General features: G+C 40.3%; 2 protein-coding genes across 2 annotated transcripts; both read right to left on the bottom strand.

Annotated features, from left to right (window-relative positions):
* Positions 1-726: 726 nt before the first annotated feature.
* fgf23 (fibroblast growth factor 23) lies at positions 727-3,087 on the bottom strand. Its single transcript, XM_006780810.3, has 3 exons — positions 2,853-3,087; positions 2,667-2,770; positions 727-2,102 (listed from the first exon to the last, which is right to left on the bottom strand). Exons 1-3 carry the CDS (start codon positions 3,085-3,087, stop codon positions 1,674-1,676), a joined length of 768 nt encoding a protein of 255 aa, XP_006780873.1. The 3' UTR covers positions 727-1,673.
* A 1,443-nt stretch (positions 3,088-4,530) lies between these two features.
* fgf6b (fibroblast growth factor 6b) lies at positions 4,531-11,054 on the bottom strand. Its single transcript, XM_006780809.3, has 3 exons — positions 10,317-11,054; positions 9,724-9,827; positions 4,531-7,919 (listed from the first exon to the last, which is right to left on the bottom strand). Exons 1-3 carry the CDS (start codon positions 10,657-10,659, stop codon positions 7,743-7,745), a joined length of 624 nt encoding a protein of 207 aa, XP_006780872.1. The 5' UTR covers positions 10,660-11,054; the 3' UTR covers positions 4,531-7,742.
* Positions 11,055-12,393: the final 1,339 nt, after the last annotated feature.

Genomic DNA, 12,393 nt, shown 5'->3' with positions numbered 1-12,393 from the left:
AGACATGTTTAAAGTGCTTTGAAGCTCCTCCCAAAATTCTGGACCTCTTGAGGTCACACTAACACATCTACATTTAAGTTTTCTTTCCCCTGAGAAGTTTTATTTTTCTTGGTAGAGCTCACAAAGTCTTATGTTGACTCTAAATGCTACAAGCGTCATGAAAAATGTCACATTCAGTTGACTTCAGAAGTTTGAAAAGAAGATCTATAATCTGCCAAGATATGTGGGATAAGCATTGCACCATCTAACATTGCTTTACCTTAAGTGAGGTACAAACAAAGACTGGTCGATGGTCAGTAGTGCTTCACATGAAAGAAAATGGCTAGTTTTATAAATAAGCTAACACATTTGGATAATTTCTTCTTGATTAGATCATCAGTCTTACATATTACATTTGCAACTTTGTTTCAAAGATTATAAAAGAGTTAAACTGTTGTTTGCTGTTATCTAAAGTAACTGAACTTAATCAACGCAAATGGTATGAAAAATACTTTTAAAGTAAAACATTAACAGATTTACCAAAAAGAGCGCACAAAAACAACTCACAAACACAGAACGTATTTTCTTTTATTACTTTATTTTGTCCCAAATTCAAGCAACACTCCATCCAAGACCCCAGCTCATACATTCAAAGACAAACCAAGTTTCCCTTTATGTACATTTGAACTGTCTCACAAATAAATAAAACGAAGGAATGGATTTAAATAAATAAATACTCGTTGGGACTCTTTTTTGTGTTTGCTGGTGGCACCCAGCACCTGTAAAAGTCACATAACCGGAGTTAGGAGTTGACATCTGTAAAGGTTATTTACCCTGTACATATATTCCTTCAAGACATGTATTAAAGACTGGTGGAGGATACACAAATGAGTGATGGCAGTGAAAAGTTGTGGGATTTCCCTGTTTAATTCCAATTTAAGAAGTTAAAAACCACACAGAACTTTCAAATATTTAATCTTAACCTACCAAATAAAAACTTTATAGTATGTTCGTCATATATATCGCTTTCTTTTTGTTTTAAACCATTAAATGGTGCCTTCAGTAATCCAGATGCAGGCTAAGTGGAGCTTCTGTCATGGGAAAAAACATCAGTGTCACTTTTGAAATGTGGGTTTCTCAGACCAGCTGTAAAAACCTCATTGAGAAGAAACCACAAAATCAAAGATTGCGCACACATGTACACTGATTTGGGGGTAATTAATTTGAAGGGCTCTGGTGATTTTGTGAGAGAAACCAAATAATATTCCGAAAGAAATCCTGATCAATGCTCAGCGTGAGAGCATGCCAGCTGGAACATCTGGACACCTAAGATATTATTTTAAAGTGAATACAGGTTAAAACACACGTCCCTCGACTTAAAATCTATATTTACAACTGCGTGAAAACTAAATTAAAAGGAAAGAGAAGGCTGCAGGCGCAGGTGAGTTTAAAGACAATATAAATTGTGCAAAAAGAGTTGCAAGTCAAGTTTGTACATTCAGTGTATAAACACACTGCATTGCTGAATGATGACTAAAAACGTTTTTAAGTCAGTGTGAAAAAGAGGGAACGACCTTGTTCTGCTTTCATTTTTCCATGAAGTCTCATGTTAATATTTTTTCTCTTGTATGATCTAAACTAAAACGTTAAACTATAGACTCACGTAGACTAACTGAAGGCTACCGTGGTCTTTCTCAGCCAACTGTCCCGGCGCTCCGGGGACTGGCCGGGTTGGAGAAGTGCACGTTCCAGGGGTCGTGGCTGGATGGAGCCGCGAGTTTCTCCCGGGACACGTTGCGTCCGTCATCCCCGATCTCTGTTTCTATTTCCGTCTCCATTTCCACCTCCATTTCCTCCAGCTCCTCGGGCACGGCCCGGGAGTCCGAACCCTCTTCTGTCTGCCCTCGGTTCCTCTTCTCCCTGTGCAGCAGGAGGCGCTCCAGTGGTACGGTGTTTTTCCTGGGCAAGAAGAGGGAGGTCTGCGGCAGGTTCTGACCCGCCGAGTACACCTGTCGGGAGCCCTCCAGGTTGAACAAGATGCCGGTCCGGCTGGAGTAGTACACGTCCCGGTTGTTCTCCAGGAGCTTGTGGTTGAACAGACAGTCATCCCGAAGGCAGACAGGCTGGAAAAGAGAGAGGTGAGAGGGGCAAAATGAAACAAACGGAAATAACCAACCAAATCTTTCTTTGATGCATCCCATGAAATAAATGTTTGTTTGTTTTTAAAACTGTTTAAATTTAAAAATAAATAAATAAATAAATAAATAAATAAAGATCCACATTTAGAAATAAATCGGATCGCATGGAAAACAAAAGTGTTTTGCGAGATTATTAAATATAAAATACACGAAAAACAAACCACACAAACACAAAAAACTCACATTAATTACTTCATAGCTCAGAGAAATACAAATAACTCGCTGTTTAGTCAAAGAAACGGTGAAAAACAAATATGGACTTTTTTTTTGCATTATTTTGTGCAGAAAAACATCATAAAAACTATAAATGTAATAAAAGTAACTGAAGGTTTGAGGTCTGAGTTTATTGACAGTGACCTTTATCGATGAATGAATATTTATTTTAGACACACTGTCTAAAACTAAGTTGCACAAGGTTCCGACGAAATGCGTGAGGTCGATTAAATCACAAATAAACACTGAGTGAATTCAATTTAATTATTTGCTTACAGAGCTGAACGGGTTGCCCTCCAGGTCCATGCACAGGTAACGGCTGCTTTTGACGCCGAGGATGGCGACACAATCTCTTGCTTCAGATTTCAGTAGAATCACACCTGCAGGAGGAGAAAGTAATAATAATCATACGAGAGTACAGACTTTCATTATACTACAGCATAAATATTAGAGTTATCTTACTACAGGTGCTCCTGGACGTAGTTTTGCGCACACTCCCATCTAATCTGATCTCCAAGTAGAAGTTATTGAGGTCTGTGGATGTCTGCAGGTGGACGTATCTCCTTGGGTTCCCCCAGGTGGATCCAACCAGAGGTGATGGGTTCGGGACCGTATCCCCGAGAGGAAATCCCTGCAAGACAGCGAGGAAGAGCGCCAGCACTGTGTCTCTCATCCCCATTCGCCTGTTGACGTACATTCTGGTTCAAACTTCGAGCTCCTGGAAGTTTTCAGATGCTCTGTTGTCGCAAAGTTTGGAGACAGTTCCTATTTAAAGCCCCCCGAGCGCCACTCCTGCTCACATCCTTTGGGTAAAAAAAAAAAGAAAAAGAAAAAGAAACTCGCCCCCAAAGCAGATTTGCGGGTTTGCTGCAGCGGAAGGGCCACTTCCACCTCTGTCTGTTTACACCGATGCTGCTGGTCAAACAGCAGAACTCTTATTTTTGGTTAGTCTTGAGTCATCCACCTTAAATTAGACCTGTTACCAAATAATTCCTGCTTTAGTTTGGTGTAAAAAGATGTGCAGGGTAAATTAAAAGAAAAAAAAACGGAACTTACATTTTATTTTTAATCAAACCAGACACGGGTCATAGTATCATTTAGCTGATTATAATTAAGACGTACATTTTAAATTAAATAACTTATTATATATATTTAACAGAACCAGTTAACCACGGTGGACTAGACTTATGTGCTGGTTCAGTTTGCCTTTGCGCACCTGCAGAGCTCAACAGTCCCTGTGTTTGACCAGCAGAGGGAGACACTTCCTTATATAGAGCAGAGAAACGAAAGCCTGATGGCAAGACTGACAGAATAGTTTCCCCAGAACATCACTCGAAACTCACGCTCTAGTTTTGTGAAAATCAGTACCATTAAGTGCAGCCAAATAGTTAAAAACTTAACAGAAATGTTAAATACCAGTGGTGGAAAGTAAGTTTATTCATTCTGTACAGCCAACAAGCCTTTAGATTTAACATGTGGCCTTCAGAGGAGGCCTGACTCCTACACTTGGACCTGCTGTACTGAATTACTACACTCTAAGACGGATGTTTGTCTGGGGTTGAAAAGTGTATTAAACTGCCTCAATTGTGCATTGTTTCCAATGGCCAGCAGGGGTCGACTCTTTAGACTGCAAAAAGGTTGTGTGGAAGTCATCTAGAAAATACTGCTCACTTGCAGGGAAGAGGATTAGCGCATTTTTATAGTAGTATTTGTAATGAACTTTTTGTGATTATTATAGAAAAGTAAGAATTCTGGAAGAAATTTTGACAACTAATTCTGGCAACAATAAAGACTGAATTCTGATTAAATCAGAATACTGAGGAAAAAAGTCTATGCGAAAATATTGTTTCCCTCACAACCAACAGGCATGCTATATATATATATATTTCACTTCTGTTCACTTCACTTTCAAGTTTTGTTTTGCTGAATTCACTATGATTTTTTTTTATGGTCCAACTTAGAGTAACAAAGGAGGATTAGGGAGAGTTTGCTCTACTTTGTGAAAAGTGAGCAGTGACAGTTGATTTTCTTAGTCAGATTCACCTCCAGTTTGTCAGGTAAAAGAGTTTAGAGAGATAAAGAGTTTAACCAGTGCTACACAAAGAATCACACCTTTTCAAGCAGTTTAAAAAAACCCAAAACAAACTTTTATTGGTATCTCAGGAATACAGTAGACTGCTGTGCACAGCACATACGTACAAAAATAAAAGGAAAAAACTTTAATATCCTTACTTAGCATTGTCTGTTTTCAGAAACAATTAACTGAAGTTTGTTTCTTTTCATTTACAGTCATCAGCAAACCAAAACTAAGGCAGAAGGTGAGGTATATGAGAACAGAGGAGAGGAATAGAGAAGGATTTAAAAACAAAACAAAAAAACAGAGAAAAAGCACACACCCTTAATCAGATTCAGAGCTCAGGCATGCTAAAGTATGTTAATCATTTTTTTTTTTTTAAAGAAATTCCTCACCTTGACTTAATTAAATTTGACCTATGATAAGAAAATGGAAGAAAAGAAAACAGATAAATCTGGATACATTTCTTTCTTTTTTTTTTTTGGTCAAAGCTGATAGGTGAGCGTTTTGTTTTAGACACAAACTTTCCCTCTTTTAGAGATTGTTTTTCATGACAGATATTGTTTGAAAATTCGCTTCCTTACACTTGTTTCTAATCAAGATGTCCTTGATAAGGGGCTGCCAGAGACATTGGACATCTTGATTAGGGTGCTGGGTGAGAGAAGTGCTCTTTGCTTTCATGTCTTGCTCAGCTGAAAATACAGATTCACAACGGTTTACTCCCGAGGAGATCAGTGATATGACACGCAGCCTCATCAGTGACAACAATGAGCCTTTTTTTCCCCTTTGTTCGTTTTGCTGACATTTTGAGCTACATTTACTTTGCTGTATATAGCCTTGGCATTTGCAAAAAAATGCCCTCAGAGCAGAAACAAGCCATTTAAGATTGGAGAAGAACACTGTTATGATTAAATGAGCAGCATGTGATAATGTGGCGTGTTCAAATTTTGGGGTGCAGATGGAGCTCAGCAGCAGCAGCAGCAGCAGCAGCAACAGCAGCAGAGGGCACGCCCTGAGGATGACTGGGGAGCTGTCCTAAAGGACTGGAGTGCAGCAGGAGAGGTGAGGTGAGGCTTTGCGTGACTCTGCTCCCCACACACTGCATTAACTCTGCAGATGTCCCCTCCACAGAAATATCCCTTCATGACTATTTAGAAAGGAGAGTTGACAGCAAATTGCAGGGCTGTATTTTAAAGAGGTGGGGCTCTAGTTTCATAGGATGTAGTGCTGTTTCAGAAAATACTGCAGGTAAAAGGAACTATTAGAAATATGTTTTTGAGGCCTTAAGACAGTCCGACCCATATAGAAGACCACCCTGGTCATTGGGGTCGGGGTCCGTAACTCTGACCTTGAACTAAAAAAGGCTGAAAGGAGAGGAGGAAGCTCCTGGGTTACAGCTGGAATCCCAAGGTCTCTTGCTACAGCAAGTAAGCTGTGGGGTGAGGGACAGGCAGAGGTGGGAGGGTGGGATAGAGCTCAGGTATGTGGAAAGCTGCCTGTCATCCTGGCAGATCCGCATTCCTGCAGCAGGTTTGAAGAACAACAAAGACAGCAGGCCAGCTCTGTCACATACGTCTTTCCTAGATTTAAATAGTCCTGTTTCCTCTGTCACGGGCACAGACGGAGGCAGATGATCAAGCGTTCGTCAGTTCTGTTTTTTTTTTTAAGTAAACAGCTGCAGAAAGTACAGGGGTGAATGTACTTGGGAAGACTCTCAGGAATTCTCAGAATGAGGCAAGAGAAACATCTTTGGAATATATAACAAGATATTTGTGCACACTAACAGCGGGTCTGCAAAGCTTAATACACCTCTAATAAACTTTTCTTATTAAATAATGATTTTTTGACTAGCTCAGCCATTCAGCTATAGCAAACTAAGATCAAAATCAACAGAAATACAGATGCAGAGTTAAGAATGTGGATCCAGTCCTCGAGCTGAACCGCGCTTTAGTCCTTAAAGTAATCTATAATTGCATTTCAAAACATTTACCTCCAACACCTCACTGCCACTGCAGTGCTGCTGCTGCTGCAGGAAGCAGATTCAAGCAGGGGAATTGCCCCAGGGCATGCACATCCTCCACCAAACTCACTGATGTGAGGGAAAAAACACAAATGTGGAAGCAAAGAGAACATTGAGGCACCATCATCGATGGTCGACTGTGCAGCCTGAACTCTTAACGCCTCATCCAGGCAACTGTAACAAAGCAGCATTGTATGTTTTTTTTTGTTTTTAAAAAAAGAAGAAAGAAAAAAAAGCTCCTGAATTCTTCTTCTTTTACATTTGCCAACTATTTACAAAGTTTTTTTCATTGGTTTCATGGACAGTAGACATCATTTTCAATAGCAGCTATATCTTTGCCATTCAGAAAAAATAATAATAAATAAATAAAAACCGCATCCCAGTTTACTGTGGGAGCTCTGTCCAAGACTATGTGCTGTAACATTTCTACTGTGTGCTCTATCTGCTCAAATAAAAATTTTCTCCATGCTGGGATAAATACATATTCCACCCTGTTTATATTTCGGCAATCCCACAAAGTCAAGCTCGTGGCCTTGTGCCAGTCCACATGGCTGACGGCTCTCTGGTCTCAACCACAGATTGTTTATTACTTAATCGATCTAATTACAGAAAATAAAATAAACCAGAGATAGTCAACCCCCTCCCCCTCCCCCTTCTGAGGCCCTGTTCGGTGTGTCAGCCCTATTTCTGACTCCAGCGGGTGTCTCTTACATGCAACTTTAAGGGGGCCACAAGTGGGAACACCAAGGCACCTTTAAATCGTGCAGCAAAGGTAGTGAATTTAACCACTGCCAGCTATCGATAATCAAGCGCTTAAAGGTTTGCGGAAAAAATAAATAACAAACTTAGCAGATATTTGAGCAGAACTCCATGCATCCCTTAATCGAGTAAAGTGGTTCTTTGAGGTAACAAAAAGTATTCATTTCACTCTCCAAAAGCACAGAATACAGCTCATCCTCCATCTCAACAAAAAACAAAAGGAAGTGACATTTAGTTTAGTTGCAGCAAGCACCAAGGTAAAGTGGGACAGGCAAAGTCTTCAACTTTCCCCTGTCCATAAAAACAATAAGCAGCACAGTATGGCATACATATACAAAGATAACTATCCAAATATACATATATATGTATATATATATATCAGAATAAATATTTGTCTTTTCTTTTGCAGTCCATGGGTGTGTACATCATTACTATGCATTTCTATATTACCTGGAGGAACATCCACATGTGCAAATTGTTAAGTTATTGCCAGTTTCTCTCATAGTCGTGGGAGGAAATGTGTGACAGTCATGGCGGTGGTGGCCTTGTTGCCTCTCTTTACACGGCCATGCTTGCTGAGGGCGATGTAGAAGCCCTTGTAAACAAAAGACTCATAGGCGTTGTAGTTGTTGGGCAGCAAAGTCTCCTTGAACTTGCACTCGTCCTTGAAGACTCTCTAGAAAAAGAGAGAAGGACAGAGGGGTGGGGGCAGGGAGGGGGTGAGGGGTGTCAGTAAATCTCATGACAGACGCAGTACGAACATCACAACATATGCATGGTTTCCACATGACCTCTGCTTTGGAAAACAGCCTGCCTTAGACAGCATGCTTTGAGGGAAACAGGAGGAGCAGGCATGCTGTTGCAAAAGAAATGCCCTTTTCAAATGCAGACACCGGCCTCCTGCTTTTACTGCTAAACTCATAAAAAAAGTCTCCCGACTGGGTTCACATCCTAACACTAATCAAAAGGAGAAGTGAACGAGCTGCAATCAAAGGCTGAATAACACAGGAACAGATTACAGTGTTTACTAGGACACATTGTATTAGCATAAAAAACCCTCTTTTGCTACAAGTGCAGATCTGTTGTACATATATATATATATGTAGAAATACTCTGTTACATGTAAATATCCTGCTTGGTTAAAGAATTAACATTAAAGCACAGTCAAAGTACGGCAAGTAGAAGCAGTGGTGCTAATTCTGACTATCTTTAATATTGTAATTTTCATCAACTAGTAGTTAGAAGCTGTCATGCCATGGAGCAAAAAAGGCTAATACAATGTTTTTACTGGCTTTGGCAATTACAAACATGTTTTTATATATTATTAATTTATTTTAAATTAACAAAAGAAACCAAACTTCTCAAAAACCTTGAATATGGACTTAACAATCTAAACAGGGCAAAATTATGACCACAAGTGATAAGTTTGATTTTCATATTCAGCCTAAAGCCCAACACAGCAAACTGTAAATTAAAATCTAACTATCATTACCATTTTCACTGTGAGATACACGCCAGTCTGAGCTTGCAGAGTCATTGCAGATACACACTATTAGGCATCAGCACTAAGTTGTAAGGTTGGATGGGACTCAGATTTATAAAATGTCCATGTTTCAAGGATTTTTATGAGACATAAACAGCTCAGAACAATATTGTAGAATCAAATTTTAGTGTAATAAGAGAGACCTGCTGTGATATTTGACATCAACTGTAGCTAAAAATACAGAAATTACACACACACACACACACACACACACACACGCACACATGCATGCACGCACACGCACGCACACACACACACACACACACACACACACACACACACACACTTGCCTTTTATTTGGCATCTAAGGCATTAAACAGCATGTCATAACTGACCTACTTTTACAGACTGGCTATAATTTCCCTGTCATGATTTCACTGAAGATCGTTTGATTGTGCATTGCAGCTTCAGGAGAAATGAGAAAGAGACTCTTTTACACGCGGAATGTAACTAAGTACATTTACTCAAGTATTGCACTGGGGTACTGGGGCACTTTAAATGGAAATAATGCACCTTTAGCTCTAGCTGCTTTGCAGGTTAAGCTGAAATATTATCACTGCACAGCAACTTCATAAATCACTGTTTCCGATAACAGTTACTTTTGCTGAAATACAACTGTGAGTGTGGCATTTTTACTTGTAATGGAGTACTTCTACGTGGTACCACTGCTGCTTTTACTTGAGAACAGGATACTTAAACCACCGACAGATTCTGACACAGCAAAAGATTTGAACATTGAAGCTTTCTTGGACCCTGCTGGGAAGCCCCCCTATCATCGCGGCATATTAATAACACAACAGCGCTCATAAAGTCGTGGATGCAGCAGCTATATGAACTCGTCTTACACTGAACAGGATATGTGTGTATGTGTGTGTGACAAGGAGAGAGAGAGAAAAAAAGGGGGTGGGGGAGCCTCTGAAGTTGCGCACAAACGTACCGTTCCGTATAACCTTCCCCTGCTGTTCATTGCGACAAACAGCCCACTCCTCACTCCGAACAGGCTGATCACTCCTCGGTCCACGGTGGAGATCTCTATCAGACCTGAACGAAACATACTGTTAGGGAAGCAAAGACACAAGTCACACTGCGACTGGGGGTAAAGTCGAGTAACTGGCCTATGCAGCAGGGATGGGTGTAACCTTGCAGGTGCATTGCGACTGGATGATGCTCTCCCTGCTCAATTAGCCCCTTTGCAGTTATCAGCTATTTGCATGTTCGACTCTGCGAGTGTAGTCGAGAGCGTGCTGAGAGGGACGGGAGGGTGCCCTGCTGTAGGGGACGGAGGGTAAAAATAAGTTAGCGTCTAAACTGGCTCAAGCATTCATGTCATGTTTTTGGTTTGGGAGGATATTTCGCACTGCACGGATACAAAGCTCAGTACACTGGTTTTGCTTTCGGGAACTTTCAACCATGCCGACACCTCTTATTAAATATCATGCAAGATAAGTGAGCGGCTCTAACTTTTGCACAGCCCTGCGCATAGGGTTACACTCTTTTTCTGGGTCCAGTGCTTTGCCGGATGCAACTCACTGTATTGGTTCTCATTGTGTTCACCGCTTATCCTGCCATCCGGGAGCACCTGCAGGTGAAACCCAATGCCCACGTTGCAGTACAGTCGTCGCACTCTTTTGATGCCCTGCAAATAGTCACTCTCCCAGTTCAGCTCCGATTTCCCCCCAGTTATACCCAAGTAGGAGCGGGAGAAGAGGGTCTCCCACTTCTTTTCCAGTAAAGTCGCATTAGTCCTGCTCGGAATCGGATAAGATGAAACGATTCCCCAGAGAGAAGTCCACAGTACAATAACTGCCGGTAGCGTCCAGTGCGTCCGGGCCCCGCTGGACATACTGTAGTGGCACCTTTGCGCAATGGCCATCCAGTTTACCTTTGGGGCACGTGGTCAAAGTTACCTGCCCTAAAAATGCAACTCTTCTTGATTTCTGTCCTTTGGCATGGTGGTGGTAAAGGTTTATTTTGGGATCAAGATAGATCAAGGCCCCATAGCCCGAGATCTGAGCAGGAGGATTGGGACAGAGCGCGTCGGAGCTTGAATTGGTGCCGGTGGCGATGATCATCTTTCGCCGCTCCGCGCCTCTGATCAGGCAACGCTGGCAGTGGAGGGGGACACCACTCACCGCAAAACCAGCTCACCTTGCCCCCGACTCTCACATCCTAAAATGACATCACTGTGACTTCACCGCTGCACCCCCCCCATCAAAAAGTAGGAGATGGGAGGAGGAGGAGAAGAGTTACAGGACCCTGGCAGGAGCGGCAGCTCTGATAGGAGTAATGGGGGGTGCTGCACCTTCAAATCAGCGTCAAATAAGCGAGACGGATTGAGACGAAGAGCATCCTGTGGTGCATTTCAAAATAATAATAATAAAAAACTTCCCTGCATCAGCTTCTCTCCCAGATCTTCTGGTTAAAAAAAAAAAAGCTGCACAGTTATATGCTGTGGCCTTTACAAAAACTCAGTCTAGCTGAATACACAGGATATTTTTTTATTACTGAAGTCAAACTTTAAAAAGATAAAATTATTTCTAATTATCACTAAAATTAGTTTTATAATGCATCGCAGCGAAAATACAAGGTCACAAAAACAGGGGTGGATTCGCCATGTTTGTCATCATCTCGTCTTTATTGTGTTTAAGGTGACAGACGCTTGATAAAAGGCAGTGACAGCAAATAAAAACACAATCAATGCATTAATCTTGAGTTTATGCATTTAGGCATTATTAATGAAAATGACAGTTTTCCTCATGTTTTCCTTTAAATTGTCACCGGTAAAAAATGGAGTTGAAAGAAATATGTGAACAGAGGTACTCAGGTTTACTTCTGTTTTTGGATGACTTTGGATATGATTTCAAACACAGAATTGTACTTAAAAGTTCAGTGATTGAGTTTTTAAATGTATGAAGACAGCTTTGATTTATAAGTTGATCATTTTTCAACTAACTGAATACTTGTTTACATTAAGTATCACCAGAAAATGATAAATAAATAAATAAATAAACATTTCCTAGAACTTATTTTGGTCGTTTATTGTGGTACAAACAACATGCAGTGGGGTGTTCATACATTCTTTTCTTATTTTATTATGTCACATAATTTGTGTACATGAAATACTTATAATGACATTCTCAGTAAATGCAAGTGAAAATGCTTTGACATTAAAAAACAAAACAAAAACATGCTTTAACTGCAGCAAGCACAAACACTTATGATAGTGTAAATGTTATTAGCGGTTATTTTGTGTTTAGATTTTTTCCTTGATGTGGATCTTTAATGTAGTTTACTGTTTGTGTGGCCCTTTACTGTGCAATGCAAGGATTATGGGCATTGTTGCAATAGTAATGCTGCGTGATTCTGGCTATTGTATTGAAGACATACTTTTATAGTAATAAACTACTTATAGTACTTAAAGTAGGAATACTAAAACTGAAGAACAATGGCAACCAAACAGCTGACAGTATTATACTTTACTACTAAAATATACTAAAATTTATATTCTATATAACCGAGAAATGTAATGTTTTTATACATACGGTTGTTGTAGATTACAGTAGGTACACTGTAAAATAACAATTTAATAGCTGTAAATCTAGATGAC

Source organism: Neolamprologus brichardi, chromosome 17 (assembly GCF_056152115.1).
Source record: "Neolamprologus brichardi isolate AB-2024 chromosome 17, ASM5615211v1, whole genome shotgun sequence".
NCBI lineage: Eukaryota > Metazoa > Chordata > Actinopteri > Cichliformes > Cichlidae > Neolamprologus > Neolamprologus brichardi.
The sequence above is the reverse complement of the archived record's forward strand: the minus strand, read 5'-3'. Positions and strand labels throughout refer to the sequence as shown.

Excerpts from the sequence above, each read along its gene's own strand:
- fgf23 (XM_006780810.3), bottom strand. The coding sequence starts at position 3,087 with ATGTACGTCAACAGGCGAATGGGGATGAGAGACACAGTGCTGGCGCTC. Across the intron at positions 2,771-2,852 it reads TACGTCCAGGAGCACCTGTA|GTGTGATTCTACTGAAATCT; the intron begins GTAAGATAACTC and ends CTCCTCCTGCAG. Across the intron at positions 2,103-2,666 it reads AGGGCAACCCGTTCAGCTCT|CCTGTCTGCCTTCGGGATGA; the intron begins GTAAGCAAATAA and ends TCTCTTTTCCAG.
- fgf6b (XM_006780809.3), bottom strand. The coding sequence starts at position 10,659 with ATGGCCATTGCGCAAAGGTGCCACTACAGTATGTCCAGCGGGGCCCGG. Across the intron at positions 9,828-10,316 it reads ACACAATGAGAACCAATACA|GTCTGATAGAGATCTCCACC; the intron begins GTGAGTTGCATC and ends TGTTTCGTTCAG. Across the intron at positions 7,920-9,723 it reads GGGGAAGGTTATACGGAACG|AGAGTCTTCAAGGACGAGTG; the intron begins GTACGTTTGTGC and ends CTCTTTTTCTAG.